The sequence below is a fragment of the Megalobrama amblycephala genome, linkage group LG3 (assembly GCF_018812025.1).
Source record: "Megalobrama amblycephala isolate DHTTF-2021 linkage group LG3, ASM1881202v1, whole genome shotgun sequence".
In the NCBI taxonomy this organism is placed as follows: Eukaryota; Metazoa; Chordata; class Actinopteri; order Cypriniformes; family Xenocyprididae; genus Megalobrama; species Megalobrama amblycephala.
In genome coordinates this window covers 57,927,187-57,947,920 of record NC_063046.1, presented here as the reverse complement: position 1 = coordinate 57,947,920, position 20,734 = coordinate 57,927,187, and the positions used below count along the sequence as shown (strand labels likewise).

The 20,734-nt window shown below is 36.4% G+C and overlaps 1 protein-coding gene across 1 annotated transcript; it reads right to left on the bottom strand.

The window, feature by feature from the left end:
• Positions 1 to 3,283: 3,283 nt before the first annotated feature.
• Positions 3,284 to 16,343, bottom strand: LOC125265764 (adhesion G-protein coupled receptor G5-like). The gene is made up of 13 exons (XM_048186202.1): positions 15,878 to 16,343; positions 15,527 to 15,651; positions 14,649 to 14,856; positions 14,406 to 14,550; positions 14,074 to 14,190; positions 13,843 to 13,968; positions 13,714 to 13,753; positions 11,766 to 11,866; positions 11,551 to 11,669; positions 8,756 to 9,024; positions 6,952 to 7,057; positions 6,574 to 6,854; positions 3,284 to 4,869 (listed from the first exon to the last, which is right to left on the bottom strand). The coding sequence occupies exons 2-13, from the start codon at positions 15,639 to 15,641 to the stop codon at positions 4,742 to 4,744; spliced, it is 1,755 nt and encodes a 584-aa protein (XP_048042159.1). The 5' UTR covers positions 15,642 to 15,651; positions 15,878 to 16,343; the 3' UTR covers positions 3,284 to 4,741.
• Positions 16,344 to 20,734: the final 4,391 nt, after the last annotated feature.

The window sequence follows — 20,734 nt, the reverse complement described above, 5'->3', positions numbered from 1 at the left end:
CCGTCTGTGCTGTCTGAGACAGAGATGCAGGGTGTCTGTCATAGCAACTTACTGTCTGAAAATAACCTGCTGCAGAGCAGGTTCTGTTCCAGGCTTAGTTTACTTTAGAGGTGTTCATATACTGTATATACACTGTTCAGGCATAACACTATGAGCACTGACAGGTGAAGTGAATCACACTGATCATCTCTTCATCACGGCACCTGTTAGTGGGTGGGATATATTAGGCAGCAAGTGAACATTTTGTCCTCAAAGTCGATGTGTTAGAAGCAAGGAAAATGGGCAAGCGTAAGGATTTGAGTGAGTTTGACAAGGACCAAATTGTGATGGCTAGACGACTGGGTCAGAGCATCTCCAAAACTGCAGCTCTTGTGGGGTGTTTCTGGTCTGCAGTGGTCAGTATCTATCAAAAGTGCTCCAAGGAAGGAACAGTGGTGAACCAGCGACAGGGTCATGGACGACCAAGACTCATTGAAGGCTGGCCCGTGTGGTCCAATCCAACAGACGATCTACTGTAGCTCAGATTGCTCAAGAAGTTAATGCTGGTTCTGATAGAAAGTTGTCAGCATACACAGTGCATCAGTTTGTTGCGTATGGAGCTGCATAGCTGCAGACCAGTCAGGGTGCCCATGCTGACCCCTGTCCACCGCCGAAAGAGCCAACAGTGACACGTGAGCATCAGAACTGGACCATGGAGCGATGGAAGAAGGTGGCCTGGTCTGATGAATCACGTTTTCTTTTACATCACATGGATGGCCGGGTGAGTGTGCGTCTCTTACCTGGGGAACACATGGCACCAGGATGCACTATGGGAAGAAGGCAAGCCGGCGGAGGCAGTGTGGTGCTTTGGACAATGTTCTGCTGGGAAACCTTGGGTCCTGCCATCCATGTGGATGTTATTTTGACACGTACCACCTACCTAAGCATTGTTGCAGACCATGTACACCCTTTCATAGAAACGGTATTCCCTGGTGTCTGTGGTCTCTTTCAGCAGGATAATGCTCCTGACACAAAGCAAAAATGGTTCAGGAATGGTTTGAGGAGCACAACAACGAGTCTGAGGTGTTGACTTGGACTCCAAATTCCCCAGATCTGTGTAGTGTAAACATAACCGTAGCAAAAGTTATGCATTTTAAAATGAAAACACACTAGTGTAAAAGGGGCCTGAGAGACAGATAGAGAAAATTAATAAATCAATAATTTGAATTGACCCCTGGTCTCCTGGAAAAAAAAACATTACATGAATAACCATTCAAATGAATCCAATGTAAATTAATAATGGCGACATTTGAATGAATTTGCCTATTGGCCTAATGGCTTTCATTGGTTGTAAAAAAATGACTTCTCACCCTCACCCTCATGCCATTCAAAACCATTAAAAAAATAAAATCTGAGAACCACTAAAAATAGTTATTAAAGGGATAGTCCACACAAAATAAAAATGCTTGAATCATTTACTCACCCTCATGGCTCATCCCAGATGTATGATTTTTTTTTTTTTTTAACCAAATAAACACAAAGATTTTTAGTCCATTAATGCAAGTAATTAGCTTCTGAAACGCTAATGCTTCAGATAAATAAATAAATAAAACAGCCATCATGAATTCCCAGGATACAATAAATGCCTTCTGAAACGAAATGACAGGTCTGAAAAATATGAATATTTTAAACCTTTTTTTTTACTAAACAATATCTTTTTCATCCCATTTTTGTGTGAACTATCCCTTTAAGAAAATGTTTTCTGTCTTTTTTGTGTGAACATTCACTGTTTTCTTGTGCATTTTGTGTACTTCATTCACAAAAAAATGGAATTTTAAAATATAATTTCAAACAGACGACAAATTCTGTTTCATTTTTTGATCTGTAGGCCTATATGCACTCGGTAGTCCTAATTGTTTGTGATTGTTTGGCACTCAACTTTGGTAAATAGGTTTTTTAAAGGCATAGGTCTATTCTCAAATTTAGTTCACTTTCAAATAAAAAATTAGCCCAAGCTTTAGTCATATACACCTAGAATGGCTTGAGGGTGAGTAAATCTGGGGGTAATTTTCATTTGAAAGTGAACTAACTGCTTGTATTTGTGGGGTGATATATGGCTGATGGCGTAGGCTATTCTGCAACTAAAGTGCACTAAAAAGGTGCTCTTATTTACTTGCTGGACCAAGTGAATAAAGCCAACCTTAAAATCTCTATAGTTGCGTCCCAAATGACGCACTATACACTATGCACTTATACACTATGTACTTGTGCACTATGCACTCATCCATGTAGTGCGTGAACTGTATAAGGTTATTTTGTCATTTAACATCGGAGTTTGATACCACCTCCCCCTCCACTACATAATTAAAGCTGCGTCAGTCGAGTGCATGAAGTGTCCAACATTCCACACTTCGTTTTTTTCTGTTAATTTAGTACATCATCCGGGTATTTAAAGTGTACTTTTTCTTTTTGGAATTTTCAGTGTGAACGCACTACTTGCACTATTTATACTTAAAAACGTCATAGAATAGTGCATAAGTACACGAATTGGGACGCACCTTATGATATGATGATCTGAAGAGATCAGATTTAAAATGAAAATATTTAATTAAAAAAAAAAAAAGTTTTAGATCTCAATGTTCTCTTTACCAGCCACTAGACGGCAACAAAGACATTTATTCTTTTGTCATAATGCATGCCAGTGCTTTAACAGATTTAACAGGTTTTAACAAATTTAACAGATGTTAAGTAGTTGAAGAGTTTAGTCTCTGACATTTTAACTCAAACCAGCTCACAAATAGGCTAATCATTTTAAGTCCTATGATCTATGAACAGAAGTGTCCCAATATTGGATAATTTGTTGCATTATTTGGGGTAATATGTGACAAAAAGTATTAAAAATTTGAGCCCACAACAGAATTTGCATCGTGACAGCTTTAATGAGGAAACAGAAGGACACTGTCTCTGTATTGGCTGTTTGCGTGTTGATGTTTGGACATTTAAATATCTTATGGGGCTGTTCATTTTCCTGATATGCAAATGTTCTGAATTATAGCTTTAACTGACTAACATGACGCAGTATGAGGACTGACACGACAAGCTGAATGAGGATGGATGATTTTGAGGCAGTTCTAGGATTACACAAGTTGATATGAACCCATAGATTTTAAATCATGTCATGAAATTCAAAATAAAACACAGAACACAATTATATGTACTACACGCTCCAATAAAGTAATTTTTTTTTCCCACATATGTTGCTTTCCCCCCAACATTTTACCATCTAAATATGCTGTATACTTTTATGCATTTGGCAGATACTTCTAAACAAGGCAACTTGCATTGTATTCAGTCAGGGTAAATGTTTTATCAGTTCATGCATTCGCTGGAATCACAGTGCCGTCAGTATTTTTGTATTGCTAATGACTTGACAATCCCACACATGAACTCAGCATTTTAGACTTGCAGATTTATTGGTAAATGTAAATGAAATGCTCAATGAACAGTATAGGAAATATACAGTATAAGAAAAAATAAATTACCATAATTTACTATGACCAGTACAAATGAAATACTCACAACTCTCTAAAGTTCAAGTTTAATTTCTTAGAAAAGTTCAAGAAGTATTTCTTGTTTGCTGTTTTAAAAGGGATAGTTCTCCACCCCTGATTTCCTTCATCTAATATATATAAAATCACCTCCTGTACTATCATTCACTATACATACATTAGTAATAGTAATAATAATAATAATAATAAAATAAACATTTATTTGTATAGCACTTTCATACATGAAATGCCACTCAAATATTGACAATACAATATTACACAATATCCATATGAAAAAATACTCCCAAGCAACTATAAAAGATTCACAAGGTAAAGACATAAAAAAAACACAATTAAAGAGGTCATGACTTGAGAAATCAAATTTGCATTGTTCTTTTAACATATAAGTCTTTGTACCATTAAAACATGCTGCAGGTTTCATTGCTTAAAACATCCTCCTTGTTACAAACAAAGCATTTATGTAATCAAGCTCCAAAAACAGCTCGTTTTGATATTGCGTGATCTGTTACGACACATGGGCAAATAAATTTGCACGTGACTGCCTCCAGAGAAAGACATTGATGAATGGTTTTACATCATCATCACATCATAGGCCCCGCCCACTGACATTCAGTCGCTTAAGGGCTGAAACCAGTTTAATAAAATTCACTTATTACACAATTGCTATGGAGCAATGGCAGTTTAAAAGTGTTTACTATGGCGCAAACTTTTTTGGAAAGTTTGCTTTGGTGAACTGTTTCAAAATACTGAAACAAACTCTAAATGAACTAAATGACGTCACACCAGTTTGTTCTTTGATTTCACTTGAAGTATATTGGGGGTCTTCGCAGTGCATTATGGGTATTCTATAGCCGTTGAGTATATACCGGGGGTTGCTCTTGTTATTGTGGTGCATTATGGGATTGAATGAGTGTACTCGATAATGTCCACTATGGTTAGAAATGGTTTTCCCTTTGAAATAGTCCACTGTATAAGGCGATATAAAGGTGATTTCAGACACAGCATGCGAATTGTTGTGCCACTAGTGGCACCACATGGATCTTTTTTCTGTTTAAAAAATAAAAATAAAAATAAAAAGATTGTTTTTAGACAGGTTTCCCAATAAAACTCCAATAGCATGTAGCCATAAAAACTCAAGCTATTTATTGAGCCTAGCCATTTTGGTTGCAGGATAGCAGTCTGGTAAATAAATGTTAGGCATGGGCTATTTCCCTTTGTTTCTCAATGGGGAAGGTGTCCACAGTGGATAAAGACTTGGTATGAGTTGCTTTCTGTTTGTCTGGCCTTGCTGTCAGAAACATCCACAGAAAGATAGAAAACCCTGCCAAAAATAAAGTTGAAATTCAACGGTATTATTATATTATTAGAAAACATTTACAACATTCACATTTCTCTTTTTTTTAACCTCCACTATGGTTCTATAGTTAGGCTATATTTCCATCCAATGTTGCGAATTTACACAAAATTATAATATCACAAAACATTTGTCAATAAAGTACCATTTCCATCCCATGTGAGAGAACAAAAACATCACTTCCTGGGAAATTGGTACAAAATATAATAAAAATGGACGTTGCTGCAATCAGGAAAGCCACTGTGGCTCTTTTTTCAGACATCATAAACGACGTATCACGCAGACGAAATGCAATAAACTTTCATGCATTTCAGCATGATCAAACCAACATTGGTTGGTTTGCTGGTTAGTCCAGTCATCCAATCACGTCATCTGGTGAGGCAGTCACATGAGTTTTTTGTTGTGCATCAGGGGATTTCTTCGATAAATGTGTGGTTTATGTGCATGTCTTCTTGTTGGATAAAACAAAAAAGATCTGCCGTAATTGAGCGCATGCATTTTTAATGCAAATTTTTAGAATTTATGCACATCTTGGTGTTTCCATCCAGTTTTTTTATGCGATAGGCTATCCAGTGCTCGACGTGAACAGTACCGGCACTTCTCTATTTTAATCAACATTGTACCATCACTTTTTCTTGCATACCAGCTAGTGTTGTACTCGAGACTTGGTGTCGAGAACAGTCTTAAGACCATTTTTTGAAGGTCTTGGTTTTGTCTTGGTCTCAGCCGCATTTGGTCTCTGTCTTGTCTTGGTCCCAGTCTAAAAACACTCAGGATTTTACTTCAAGACCACAACTGAAGGGATATCACTAATTTGCCGTTGCATTGTGTGATTTCTTTGTTAACATTATTAATTTGATTGGATGTAAAACTTACTGCTTCAAATGCAATCAATAACTAATTTCTAATTTCATTAATTTTGTTATTGTGCCAGGTCAGAAATCAACAAGGGATTGTGTCAAAAATGTCACTAAAATTAATTAAAAAAATACCTACAAAATTCAAGATATGATTGCAAAAAAAGTACTTGTATAAGATCTTGAAATTTATATTATAACATATGATATATATCCCCATATTTTGCGGTGAACTATCCCTTTAAGATTGGCCTAAGCATGCAAAGAGGAGCCATCAACAATCTTGTAATTAAATCCTCTAACAAATGCTATAATTAAACAATTTCTAGAACTATGTTACTTTTAAGGCTGAGTACAAGTTAAAAAGAGCTTTAAAGTATGGACCTTCTTGAATTATTTACTAAAAACCTGGCTTTTAGATATTCCAAGAGATGACAGGAAATTGACATGTTCAGTATAAGAAAATGTAAGTAAAGGTAGATTGACGTTCTACGGCACTTTGTATACAAATGATAGTTAACATAACTGCGATAAAGCAGCCTGTAGTTATCAACCAATTTGCATGTTTGGACCTTTTTGCAAAAGACCATTTTGTTAAACGGTTCACAATTCAACCCCCCAATGTTCAAACCAAAACTACGCCCTTGCAACCGAGACAACTAATCCCCCTATAACCCCGCCCCCAACAACAAAGCCCTGCCCCCTTTTGGTGAGCACTGACACTATTTTTTCCACTTTAAGCACTGCCGATATCCCAAAAATTGCATTAAAATAGGTGGAAGGGATCATAGATTATGATTAAGCGTAAACCTACCTTGCAATGTATTTGAAATGCAGAACAGGTAGAGTATAGGGTAGTTGGTATATCCAGAGCTAAGAAAGACCAAACCCCATGATGTACCCAGCAGACACATGAGGCCCAGCACTGTGCCCGCGTCCTTCACTGGGATTATCTTGTGCTTCTTTTTCTCCACTTGCTTTAGCTTAAAGATCTGTCTGGACACTGTGATTAGGACTGCTAAATTGAACATGAATACGACGGTGAAGTAGGGAAGGTTCACTCCATACAGGATGAAAGGCTCTGTGATCCAACAACTGTACAAAATACAATAAACAAGGCTAAAGGTTAATAAACACAGAGCTAAAAGCAAGCTAAAAAATGAAAAGATTAAGTTATAAAGCGAGCACTCACACTGCATTTGTTGCATTAGAATTTGCTAACGTCACATCCTTAGTGCCATATATAGGACGAGTGATATGAATTGACAGCAAACTTCCAATAACAACAGCAGGGATTCCTGTCAAGAGGAAAAATCACAGGATGAGCCACCACAATCATCGTTTTTTAGGTTTCTAGTATTATAGAGTCGTGGTCTGAGTCTTTGTGCCATTGTAAACCTTACTAATCTTGACAAACTGTATGCCATTGGAAAGCTTTAATTTTTCAAAATTTGGTGATTTTTGATAGACATGACATAGCAATAGTAATTTATTCATTTGTGACCAGTAAACAAGGCAAGTTTATAAGACATCATTATAAAATAACAATTTTAAAAATCATGCAAAGATCAGTATAAACCTCAGTTCAAAAGATAACATACATTTTAATTGTGTCTAAACATTTTTAAAACCTAAATAAACACTACATAAAGAAATATGTGAACTAACAACCCTCTCAAACCATTTAGGGAAATAGTGTCCACTCCTGATATGGACCGCCAATGGAGCCTGGAGGTCATCTAGTGGAAAAGTTTGATACTGCACCCAAACAAAATCTTACAGAAAGCTCTATTCTGAGAGGCTGCTCACTGCAAACCCAATGGGTGGAGCTTGATATCCAGTCCCCCTCTCTAGATGGGTGGAGCTTAAAGGTCCAGCCACACCCTAACCCTAAACATACCTAGATCAAGCTCCACCCATTACATCCAGAGAGGGGAACTGAATGTCATTTGAGACCAAACTGTGTTCCAAAGCTTTCAAGATTTACAACAATGTTAGATGAAAATGTCATTATCAGATCTATGCTCAAAAAGTTAACATGTTAAAGTAGGGACAATGTGGAATCAAAATTTAATCTATTTACATTTGTTGCACATATTCCTGGTCTTAAAGTGAATGATTAATCCTTGCACATTATTCCAAAGAACACAGAAAATTGTAATCTTTCATCAAATAAAAATTGTAATGTTTATTGTTTTTATGTTTATAACTTCTCTACCTCTTAAAGGTGCTAAAGAGGATGTTTTGTTTTATACATTTTTGCAATATTACTTGAAACTGTCTTTACTAACTGATAAAAGACTATTTATTAGGTGCACTGAAAGGAATAATATTAATATACATCATCTGTGCACGAGGTAGGGCCTTAAAAACATCAGCCAATCGCGTAAACGATTGGCCCTCTGGCTTGTCAATCACTGCCGTGACGTTCCTTGTGAGAGACGCGTGGCTGCGCGCTCCAGTAACTTTCCACACTCCACAGGCGCCGCATGCAATGTTTTTGTCAGGAGACAGGAGTAACAACTGCAGATTATGAGTTACCTGCGGTGAGTCTGACATAATGAATCCACTAACACGACACAGCGAATGCCGGTGGTAAACACTCGTGTTCCTATACTCGTGCACGAGTTTTGGGAGGCGTTCCCTCGAAATGAGCTGTGAAGGAGGGGGGTTGTTCTTACGCATGCGCTCATTTCAAAAACTCAGTAACAGTCTTTGGTTTCTCAGTCAACGAAAAGATCCTCTTTAGCACCTTTAATTACATTTTTAATCATCTGTTGTCACAAATCCCTTTTCTATCCTTTCCTTCTAGCCACCTCTGATATTGTCATAGATATAAAACTGGTCAAGTCCTACACCTTTTCTCATCAAATATCCCAATTCATTATGAAATATTCTATATTAAGAAAGTAATTGGGTTGCGAACACGGTTTCTACTGACGTTAAAATTGTCCTTAGATACTTTGGCTGCAGTGATTTTATGTTGTTATACTCACCCCATCCGATCAGGGACAACTTGGTCATGTAGTACTTGACGTAAATGTTGAACACTCTGATGAGAAGAAGGTACAGATGCAAGGCTTCAACAGCCATCCAGGTGAAACAACTCAGCAGGCTGTAGTGTATCATCACAGCGATAAACACACAGAATTCTTTGGCACTCAGTGTGGCAGCCCATTCGCTGAGCATGAAGCTGATGTTGAGGAGAAAGAGAGCGCCACTCAGAGACACATGGATTCTGTTGGACACTTCTGCCCTTGAGTTCCTGAGAAACACACGTGCACTAATGGTCAAAAGTTTGGAATAATTATGTTATATTGTTTTTGAATAAAGTCTCTTATGCTCATCAAGGTTGAAAAGTCCTGTACTTTTGGGTAGCACTTCATTTTACAGCATGGCCGTAATCACCTTAGACATTGGGGGAACAAGTCCCCCCCCAGTAATTAGTAATGGCCAAATTGTGGTGCACGTCAACTTGTGTAGTATATGTACGGTCATCTGCCGGAAGCTAATTATTTTAGTTTATAAAGTTTTAAGTATGGATATTTTTCTTACAAAAACCTATCGATTTGCCTCAAAAGGCCTTTATTAACCCCCCTGGAGATTACTTTTATGATGGATGGATGCACTTTTTTGGATTTCAAAAACATAAGCACCATTCACTACCATTATAAAGCTTGGAAAAGCAAAGATATTTTTTAATATAACTGATTGTGTTTGTCTGAAAGAAGAAAGTCATATGCACCTAGGATGGCTTGAGGGTGAGTAAATCATGGCATAATTTTCATTTTTGGGTGAACTATCCCTTTAAGGACTGGGAGAGGCCTCAGGAGAGAGCCGTGCTCTCTCAACTGCCTGCTCTACCTAAGGAAGAAATAGTAAAAGTGCTTTCAGGAAGCCTGGGAGTAGAGCGACCATCAAAAGGGCGCTTTGACACTAGACTGCCAACACCTCCAAGCTGAACTTCTAGGGAAGCTCTCTACCTGATAGTCAGGTCACCTAGGGAATGAGCCAACATAATCCCATCAGGCTATTACCTCCAGTGCAAACCAGGCTACTGTAGGTGTGTCTCAATCAGCTCCCCAGTTCAGTAGTCAGGGCACTGATCAGGGAGTCGGCCATTTTAAAGGCTGTCTCAATTGCAAAATCCTTCCAGTGCACTGAAACGTTCGGCCACTGAAAAGTCCCACAATGCACAGTGAAAACCAAGGAGCATGCACTATACTCCCTTAAGGGAAATTCTGAAACGTGAAATATAAATCACGTGAGCCGAGTATTTTAACATTAAAAAAATAAATGTCAGAAAAATATCAGTTCGGCTGTTGCTCATAAATACCAGTAGTAATGTTGTACAATAGCTGTGTTTTCACTGTTGGGCCTAAAGTGGGCGTACTAGTGCGTGCCAGGGCCGGTCGCGTTTCCACTGTTACTTCCGGGGCTTGATTGTGCCTCGTCGGGGCTTCCTTGGGGCCAATGGCTAGGGTTTTTTGGCCCACAGAATACCTTGGTCCAAAGCAGGCCAGCTCGGTTACGAAAAAAAAGAGTTTATCTGAGTCTGGAGATGGCAGCACCGTGGATGATTTCATATACCAGCTAACATCAGATTTAAAAAATCATTTTAGCTCAAAACCCACTTTCACTTACGATGCTACAGGTCCGAGGCTATTAGCCCAGCCCAGCCCATTGAAAGCTTGCACTGGCCCAACAGTGTAAAAGCGGCTATTGAGGATGTTGTCACGTCACCATCAGTGTCCCAAAGTGTAGTGAGCCAGGATCCTTACTGTCCTTACCATTGCCCAAATTCATGTACACGATATACTGACTCACGACCTGGGGAGCTGATTGAGACAAACCCTGAGAGAGCAGACTGGCCCTTAATCGGCTGATGGTTGCCCATTCCTGGCACAGAGAGTGGGCAACTAAGGTGACAATGACCACTTTTTATGATCAGTCAGCCAATTACTCCTTATCATCTCAGAATGGATGACACTTAAGAAGGTACGATTCTACTAGCGGTCATGCCCACTCTTCCTCTTCCCAATGGAAGTGCAATAGCGCTGTTTACATATTCCATGTTTTAATCATGAGAATGTGATTTCAAGAGAAGCAAACTGATGTTTCCTCTAAACTCCAAGCCGGAGAGGGCAACAGATGAGAAAAAAATGAGTATTGCTCACTATCCTCCTTTATACTATCCTATTATATACAATTACAGAGTGAGCACATCGCTACCACCAGGTGGCGACCGATGAGGGCCCGCTGTCTATTTATATGTGAATACAGAGGAAGCACTACCTCCATACTCTCAGTACCGGAGAGGGCAACAGAGAAGGAAAGTGGGATGCAATCTCAGATATATCCACTTCTCCTCTGTAAACAGTCCATCTTGAACTAGGAAGGGCGGCAGGTGGAAGAGGTGGTAATGCCCAACCTCTTCACCTGCAACAACCCTAATCCTAACCAGACATAAAAGCACATTTACATTCAGGAGGGGTGAAAAGAAGGATTCGGGAGAGAGCATAACTCTCGACTTCAATTGCAATGCTCATAAATGCAGCCTTGGTGAGCATAAGAGAGTTTCTTTCCAAAAAAAAAACCCCACAAAACAAGCAAACAAAAAAAAAAAATCTGAATTATTCCAAAATTTTGACTAGTATTGTTTGCATTTTTGGCACCCACTGTAAATACATCTTTGGCTTTGATGAGTTTATATGCATACTCTTGATATCAGTGTAAAGAATAATGTGAATCAAAGCACAGATTATTTATATGAAAAAAGAAGGAACAGCACCTGTTGAAAATGAATGACAAGACAGAGCAAGCAGAAAAGATTGCAGACAGACCGCAGCCAACGTAGCTGATGTATGACAAGATTTCCCACTGGCGTTCATCAATATTAATCACCTCAACCTAATCAGAGTGAAGAAGGGAAATTAAATTAAATGAAAATAATACCAGCACAGCATGATTTCTAGTAATGCCCTGGATTATTGACTCAGTACTCACTAGAAGCACAGCAAACGGGGTCATGTGATTACAGGAGCACTCCACAAGATTATCACTGAGCTGAGTGGTGTTACAGCCATCCGTTTTCCAGGTGTTGTTTCCTACATATTCCATGTGAATTAAATACATTTTGGCACAATAATAACAATAATAATAATAATAATTTATGTAGTAATGCTCATATATCATTTGAGCGCTAATTTTAAAGGGGTAGTTCACCTAAAAAATAAAAATGTCATTATTATTTTTAAATGTCATGATTTATTCTATGAGAACAGGGAAATCCACACCACAGTTCTAACGATAATGACACAGAGGTATGCTTGGTGCTTTCAGAACCAATTTTACCAACTGATTAATGATTAAAACACTGACAGCCAATCAGAATGTACCAGCCTTTAAGCAGCATGTGACATAACCTTTGTGAAAAAGAAGTGTGCTTATAGTGTAGCTCAAATCTTGAAATTTTGATGAAACAAAAGGCCCCTTAAGTATAAGCCTACACTGTCATGATAGAAAGATCAATTTTCATAATGTCAAGTTAAAATTTTTACTTCATATTCTTTTAATATTCTTTTGTCATGCATTAAAGAAGTACACTTATTTTAATGTGTTGACTAACATACTAAAGCACATGGATATATATATATATATATATATATATATATATATATTTTTTTTTTTTTTTAAGTGCAGCGTGTTATTAAATATTAGATATATATAACACTTAAAGTTATTTAAATGTAATAATTTCCAAATTCATCATGACAAAGGTGCCATTACAAATATACATAATTTCAATAGAAATTACATTAAACTACACTTTATTTTACCACAAATGTTTATCAGTATATTCAGAAGGAAATTTAACCATTTAAGAGATTTAATATAAGTAATTATGGAATTACATATAAATAAATAAGTGGGGAAAAAATAAGTGTCACAAGCATTACTTTCATTTTGTACTTAAGTATATTTTTCTCAAATATATTGTTTAAAAGTATGCCAAAGTGTACTACTTTTTCACAAAGGGACGACTGTGTGCTAATATAGCTATCATTATACACTGTAAAAAATAATTTTCATGAGTTATCACAACATTTGTTCTTTTGTCAAATCAACTTAGATAATTAATGTGGTTCAGATAACATCATATTTTGAGTTTCTGTTGATTAAAGGGTTAGTTCACCCAAAAATGAAAATTCTGTCATTAATTACTCACCCTCATGCCGTTCCACACCCGTAAGACCTTCGTTCATCTTCAGAACACACATTAAGATAATTTTGATAAAATCCGATGGCTGCATTGCCAGCAAGATCATTTCCTTTTTCAATGCCCAGAAAGCTACTAAAGACATATTCATGTGACTACAGTGGTTCAACCTTAATGAAGAGACGGAGGCTTAATGGAGGCCTCACTGAGCCATTGGATTTTATCAAAAATATCTTAATTTGTGTTCTGAAGATAAACGAAGGTCTTATGGGTGTGGAACGACATGAGGGTGAGTAATAAATGACAATTTTCAATGTTGAGTGAACTAACTCTTTAAACCAATCACCTTCATTGTATTAAATCAAATTTTTTATTTCAGTGAACTCAAAATTTTAAGGTAACCAGGTAACTTACTTTTGTAAGTTAAACCAGCCTTAAAGGTGCCATATATAAATGCTTTTGGGTGTGAATGAAATTTAAAAATTACCAGCACACAGCAGAATATTCAGTGAATAAATTCCACTCAGTTTGACTCAGAATATAGGCCCTTTTTATGATACTTTTAAATAATTTTTGATGTTTTTGAAGCTTGACACATATGAACTGTTGAAAAAGAACTGCAGGAAGATTCTTCAAAAAATAAATAAATAGCACATGGGTTAAGAATGACATGAGGGTGTGTAAATGATGACAGTTTTCATTTTTGAGTGAACTATTCCTTTAATTCCAACTCACCGTGTTCATCATAGTATTGACAGGAATATATGTAGCTTGTCTGTGGATATCAACAGAAAAACAGAGTTAACAAATTAATAAAATGTTTTGGGAATTTTGAGAAAATTTGAAAAGGTATGCTATGCTTACGTTTGTGTGATTTGTGTAATTATTGACTGGGAAATGTATTATAAGTGGATTGGTCGAATTCAGCTTCACAGTGTCACGTCCAGGAACTTCAATCCGTATGACTTGGGACATTATAGAATTATTCATCTGTGAACACACAAGCACAGACAGGCAGGTTATATAAGAGTAAGAGCTTAAGATCAGGTTTAATTGTCTTATAAAACAGTTAGAAGAGCAAATGAAAAATGTTACATTAAACTGCATATTGGAATCGTAGGTAACTACTCCAACTTTCTGCTGGTCCTCAGGGACATTCTGGAAAGGCTCCACTGGGATCATTGTCTGTATTGTTTGAGTTTTTTTAGACACCTTAAATAAAATGAAAACAAATGAATGAAGTCATTTAACTGCATCCTTAACCCTTACAAAGGCTATGATATGAAAACTCTAATATATATTTTATGTAACCTTTTTAAGCTGTGTCAAAACATTAAGCTGTAACCTGTTACATAGTCTCAGTGTCATCTTAAAGTCTTTAATAAATAATGTCATCTGTCTTTTACATCTTTTGAGAAGAGTCTTACACTTGGAGCAGTGATTGGTACACAATTGTCTGCCTTGTTTGTTTGCTTGTTCATCAAAATCACAGTCAAAGCGAAATCCGCAAAATGGTAGGTCTTTGATTCCTTCGTTGTTTTTAAAATGCTGTGTATGCATTCCTTCTCCTTTCTGCACAATGTTGCCATTAACAGGGAAACAACCAAATCAGCACAAGATTTACACATTTTATTTTTTAAAAAAAAAAAGAAGATTGGTACTGTGTTTACTTAGTGATTTTTTCCAAAGCTTCTTGTTGTCCTCCTAGGCATAATGTTTTAAATCTCCATGTTGCCAGTGTCAGTAAGGAGCAGTCAGCGTTCAAGAAATCATCAATTTCTTTTTTACACCAGCCGTTGAATGCTGTATAGACGCAATCAGTTTTCAAGAAATCACCCATTTCTTTTTTACACCAGGCATTGAATGCTGTATTTGTCACTAAAATAGATGAAGAGAAAAATGACCGTAAGCAATCAGACACTTTACATCTTTTTTCCACACTTACAGGTTTGTTTCAAGTTCTTATTTGGTATAGGTTTTGTTATGATTAACCACTTAATTCACTTATTGTTAAATTTCAAAGTAAAAATGTTTATTTTGATTGCATTTAAACAAGGAAAAATACAAACGAAAAATGATTAGCTTGAAATTTGCTAAATTAATTTGTTGTTATGAACAGTACTAGTCTCAAGTTTGAAATAATTAAGATTATTTTCTGTTTTACTGTAAATAATCAGTTTACTGAAGACTGGAGTAATGATGCTGAAAAATCAGCTTTGATCACAGGTATAAATTACATTTTAAAATATATCACAATAGAAAACAGTTACTTTATATTGTAAAAATATTTCGCAATTTTACTGTATTTTTGATCAAATAAATGCAGCCCCACTGAGCAGAAAAGACTTTCAAAATCATTTTTAAAAATCTTAATTTTTTGAACAGTACTGTATGTTACAAAATTGTGCAAAGTGAATCATAAATGTGCAGATTTTATGTAAACTAATTTCTTGAAGGTGATGTAAAAAGCAACATCACACTACTGTCTCAATACTGAGATCTGAAGTCTAATAATAATAATGATTTCAGGAGGATTTCAAGAACTTACTAGGGGTGAGTTCCTTCTTTTGTGAAGTGGTGTCAGAGATTTGTGTTTGAATTGAATCTCTCCTTATTTGTCCATCCACTCCATAAATCATGATCAGAAGTAGCAGAAGTTTCATATCTTCAACTCTGTGGATACAGACATAAACAGATCAAATACAAACAGGCAAATCAATTAAAACATTAAATATAATATAAACACGTGTGAAAGGCTCATCTTCTTGTTAAAATAGTCTATAAAAACACATGTTGGCCAAAATACATTCATAATCCAAACATTTAAATATTTACAATTATTTCTGTGTAATATTTGTTTAAATACATTTAAACCTACATGTAATCTTTCTTCTCTTACCTTACTGTTATTCTTCAGGGTGAAGTTGTGACAGCTCTGTGGAAAGTTTGCAGGTCACACATTGGAAAGTGAAGAGCCAAACTCAAATTTTGTGGCTTCAGTCAAACTCACTGAGCTTTACTGATCATGACAGAGCACAATGACATCCTTGTCATCACAATTAGCTTTCAGCAATACCATTAACATACATACTGTACACACGTGAAGAGAAAAAAAGGGCTGTTGTACTGTTTCAAAGAACTGACATTTGCTGACATAAGGTATTATATAATATGGCCAAATCCTCAGCACATGCTACTATCGTTTCTTGATCATATTGTAATACTCTGCTCATTTTGATAGTTACCTATAGCTTTTGGGAGTACTTCACATCATTATAAATACTGTAGGTAAAAAACTTTGAAATAAAACAAAAAGTGCCATGATATTATCATGATATTACATTCCTTTGAGCGCCATGTCATGCTAAATAACATTTTATTTCTCTAGAAAAACATAACAAGACCATAACTTCCTTCTAAAGCCTTGATTTGAATAAATGAGGTCAGTGATGGGAAAGATGGGCTGTAATTTGACTAACTGTGGAAAACTTGATTACAGCATAGCTTTGGAAACAAACAAACAAACAAACAAACAAACATCTAAATAAATACAAGAAAACATTTAACAAAATCATAGACAGATAGGTCAGACAGGCATTATATATATACATGTATAAAAAAATAATAAAATAAAAGGTTTTTAAACCAGTTTCTGTCATTGTCTTCCCATTATAGTTTTCTCTCTCTATAATGAAGGGCGCTTGTGTACTGATCGGCTCTAGATCTTCTTCAGGCTGGTCTAACTACCATCTCTTTGAATGAAGGGGTTTGAAAAGGGCTTTAATTTGTTTGTGTTGACAGATGTTAGAAAGCACTCTAACTCGACAGCACTAGACAATCTACAGCTCTCAGCACACAGTCAGATAACTACTCTCATATCTCAGACATTCACTGCAGTCCTTTAATACACCTGTCTAAAACACAAGACTGTTCAAATAGATGAAGCTTTTGAGAGGCAGAAGGCGAGCGCAAGACAGACGCTTAATGACAAGTGCAGGAGCCTCAAGAATGCAGATTGAGATAGATTTAAGTTGAAAAACAAATGTATTTAAATGGTTCCATAGTTAAAAGCAAACTAGGAAAATTTCATGCAATTCAGATGTTGTCTCTTTTCATTAGCATGGTACAGAATTAGTTTCTTGTGCTTCTGCAAAGTTTAAATATTAATTCAACAGTTTTTATAACACTGGCAGCATTAAAATGTGCAAAGAGTCTGAAACTAAAATGGTTTTTAATAGAGAAAACTGAAAATGCTCTCTCAGTTATTAGTTTTGTCTGACTGTTTTCTGTAGGTGCTGTTCTATTAATTTTCACAATTGACTCAGCTGTGTGTGTATTATTTGGTGTATTAGTGTTAACGCCCGAAATGGACACAAATTGGGAATTAACCCTAAAATCAGGTGTTATGAATGTGACCTTAAAACTACAGTATGTATTTTTTTTGTCCGTTGCGCCACAGTAACTGTAGCTACTTTTCTCTGGAAATTATCTCTGCGTTCCATTCGGAAGGGCTCATCCCTATGCCCTAATCCCTTTGAAGGGTTTACTCTCCGGAGTGAGAGCTTCGAAGGGATGAAGGGTGTAGGGGTCAAAAAAAAATATTTTTTTGGAACGCACTTCTGTGTCATCTTAACGTGACAATCAAGGAGGAGTAGATTGTGCATGCTGCACCCTTTGTTTAACATTAGTTTATTTATTTATTTATTTTTGGTTTATCGCACCATATTGTATATTGTATCTATGAATTTTAAACATTTGAATGGACTGATTAAGGGAGCTGTAAAGTATTTTTGTTGAAGTACAAAGTACAAATCTTTTGACCATATTAATGTACCAAATCTTACTCGTATAAATATTCAATAGTATAGAAACATACTATATTTATAGTTAAAATTTAATTCCGAGCCTCCTGTACCCATGTGCAAACAATCATGGGGGCCCGAAGTGTCCATCAGTTGTACCCTTCGAAATCCGAAGGGCCCTTTGAAGTGGCCAGTTTTGAGCACTTTGGTTTGGAACGACCCTTCAATATGGCGGCCATGATTATTTTCACTCCGAAGTGCCCTTCGGAGGGCGATATAATCCATTTGGAACGCACCGTATGTGATGCTTCTCTTTCTTCTTCTTAGGTTTATTGTTGTTGCATTACCGCCACCTACTGGACAGTCACGGAGTGCCACAAACAAACAGCAGCCGCCTTTTACAGTTCCTCCTGAACTAAAACAACAAGTTTATGCTGCGTTTACGCCATGTCGTAACCGTAATAACGAGATGGTAATGTGTGATGTTCTACACAGAACTATTCACGTCCTCAGACTCGGATTTATGTGTTTCTATCTCAAAACTGTCAATGCTGGAATTAATCTGCAGCAGTCAGGTGGTACAACTAGAGCTCTGTTTACGTTCATTAATAGGGCTGCAACAACTAATCGATAAAAATCAATAATAAATGATAATGATAATCATCGACAACAAATGTCAATAAAGATTAGTCGCAGAACGCAATCTGGCGGAAGCTACATATTTTACTTCATAACTTGTTTAATGTGGATTTTTTTACACAAATGCATCATTTCTCTTCAGAAGGCCTTTATTAACCCCCGGAGCCGTGTGGAATACGTTTATGATGGATATGGATGTGGATGGAGATACTTTCTTCAGCTCATACTCGTTTGGTAGTGCATTACTGCCATTATAAAGCTCAGATGCGTCAGGATATTTATTAATATTTCTCTGATTGTGTTCATCAGAAATAAGAAGGAAAAGGAGGCGTGGCTTTGGAGGGAGATTGTGCTTTCAAAGCTAGCTTGCTATTACTAGCCTTTCCGAAATTGCCTACTCTACCTTTAAATTAAATAAATAAACCTACTATATAAGACCTTCTATATTCTCTCCATCAAGCATCAAGTTTATTTAAAAAAATGTCATTACTTGTCTTTTTTTTTTAAATGTGAAGTTTAGCTTCAATTAAAGTTGCAGTCCGCGATTTTTCCTCTTTGTCGCCATCTCTGTTTGAAACCTGCAATTGCAGTCATATGCGGAACAGTTATCTGTACGTGCGTTGTGCCTCGGCACAATGAATCTGAATCTAATGCTTGCTGTCAGTCACCGCACCGGTGTGGATACTGTACTTCAGAATCACAGATTCTACGTCTTGAAAGTATGACCAATATAAGAATATCATCTGAACAAATAAGTAACATTTCTGCCACTTTTGTTCTGACCAACTGAGGAAAAAAGCATTAGGCCTAAAATAAATTGCTCTGCCAATGATGATTAAATCTAACGATCGCTTAGCTCGGATCACGCCAAAACCATGCAAATTATTATTATATTGTTCTCAACTTGTTAATGTTAACAACATCAGCATTGCGTGACTATGTGTATTTAGTGTATATTAGCGTTACCTGTAGATTTCAATTTCTGTATCCACTCCACAGTCTGAAGTCTTTTGCTTTTTGGCTACGGGTGAATCTCCAGTTGTCACTGATGATTGTCATTTGGACCTTTCTGGATTACAATCCGCCATCAAAATGATAAGTTTAATTATTTCAGCTGCTAACAACAGCGTCCTCACGTGATAAAACCGACTAGCCCGGACTCCTTCCTTTCTGTTTACGGACGTGACGTAATGACGCACAGACGAACTGCTGCATGCTCAAATTTCCTGCGGAAATCCACCAGGTCGCTCTTATTATAAAACATTATTACAAGCTTACCGTTGTGAATCGAGACAAGATAATTAGATAGTTTTGAACACTGGCTGGTTACTTGCTCAAAAATTGATTTTGGATCATTTTCAACCAAAAAAAGTTACGGACTGCAGCTTTAATATGGGTGTTTACATATTATATGAAGTGTCTTGTTGAGTCCTGTATGCCTTACTCTGAGACGAGTAATGTCTCCTTCCCTTCAACTTTTATCCATATCTCTGCCAATACCATCATGTCTTTGAATATTATATAATTGTCTTCTTGTACCATTACACTGTAAAAACAATTCCATAAAAAAACAGATAATGTACCGGCAGAAAGTTACCAGGACATTATCCAGTAATTTTACAGACATTTCCATTAACCCTAAAACACAACACAATGAAGTTCAAAAATCAAAATACAGGTAAAACACCTGTAAAAAATAAATATGGAAAAAATAAATTAATTAATCCATCAAATTAATACAGTACATTCTGTACTATTTTTATGGACTTTTTTAGAGTGTTATTATAGCCTACCAATATTCCTGCCATATTCTTGAGTTTTATTTTATGATAGCTTCACTTAATGAAATCTGCCAATCTATTGTTTGTAACTTAAGAGACTGTTTAGCTAATATATCCACTTCCTCATTTTCTTTCACACCAGGAGGAGCACAAATGAAGCTGATATTCAAACCTTTGTTATGGCGACATAACAAAGGTTTGAATATCAGGTTCATTTGTGTTCCTCCTGGTGTGAAAGAAAATGAGGAATGATAAATGTTTATCATTTAAAATATTTAATGTAGAATATCAAGTCTGCATGATTTCCCTTATTTTTTTTGTCTGTCTTTTTATAGCCACCAGTTCTGCTGTACACTGATAAGTGATCTGTTGTTCTTTCCTGATAATTTTGTCACATTGTGGATTGTACACTGCACTGCAGTGCCAGCACATATGTGTCAGTTCTCATGGTACTTTCAACCATCAATGAACAGTGAAATATTTTGATAGTTTTCTTTTTAAATGTGTCATTTTTAACAAAGAAGTAGTCTGATC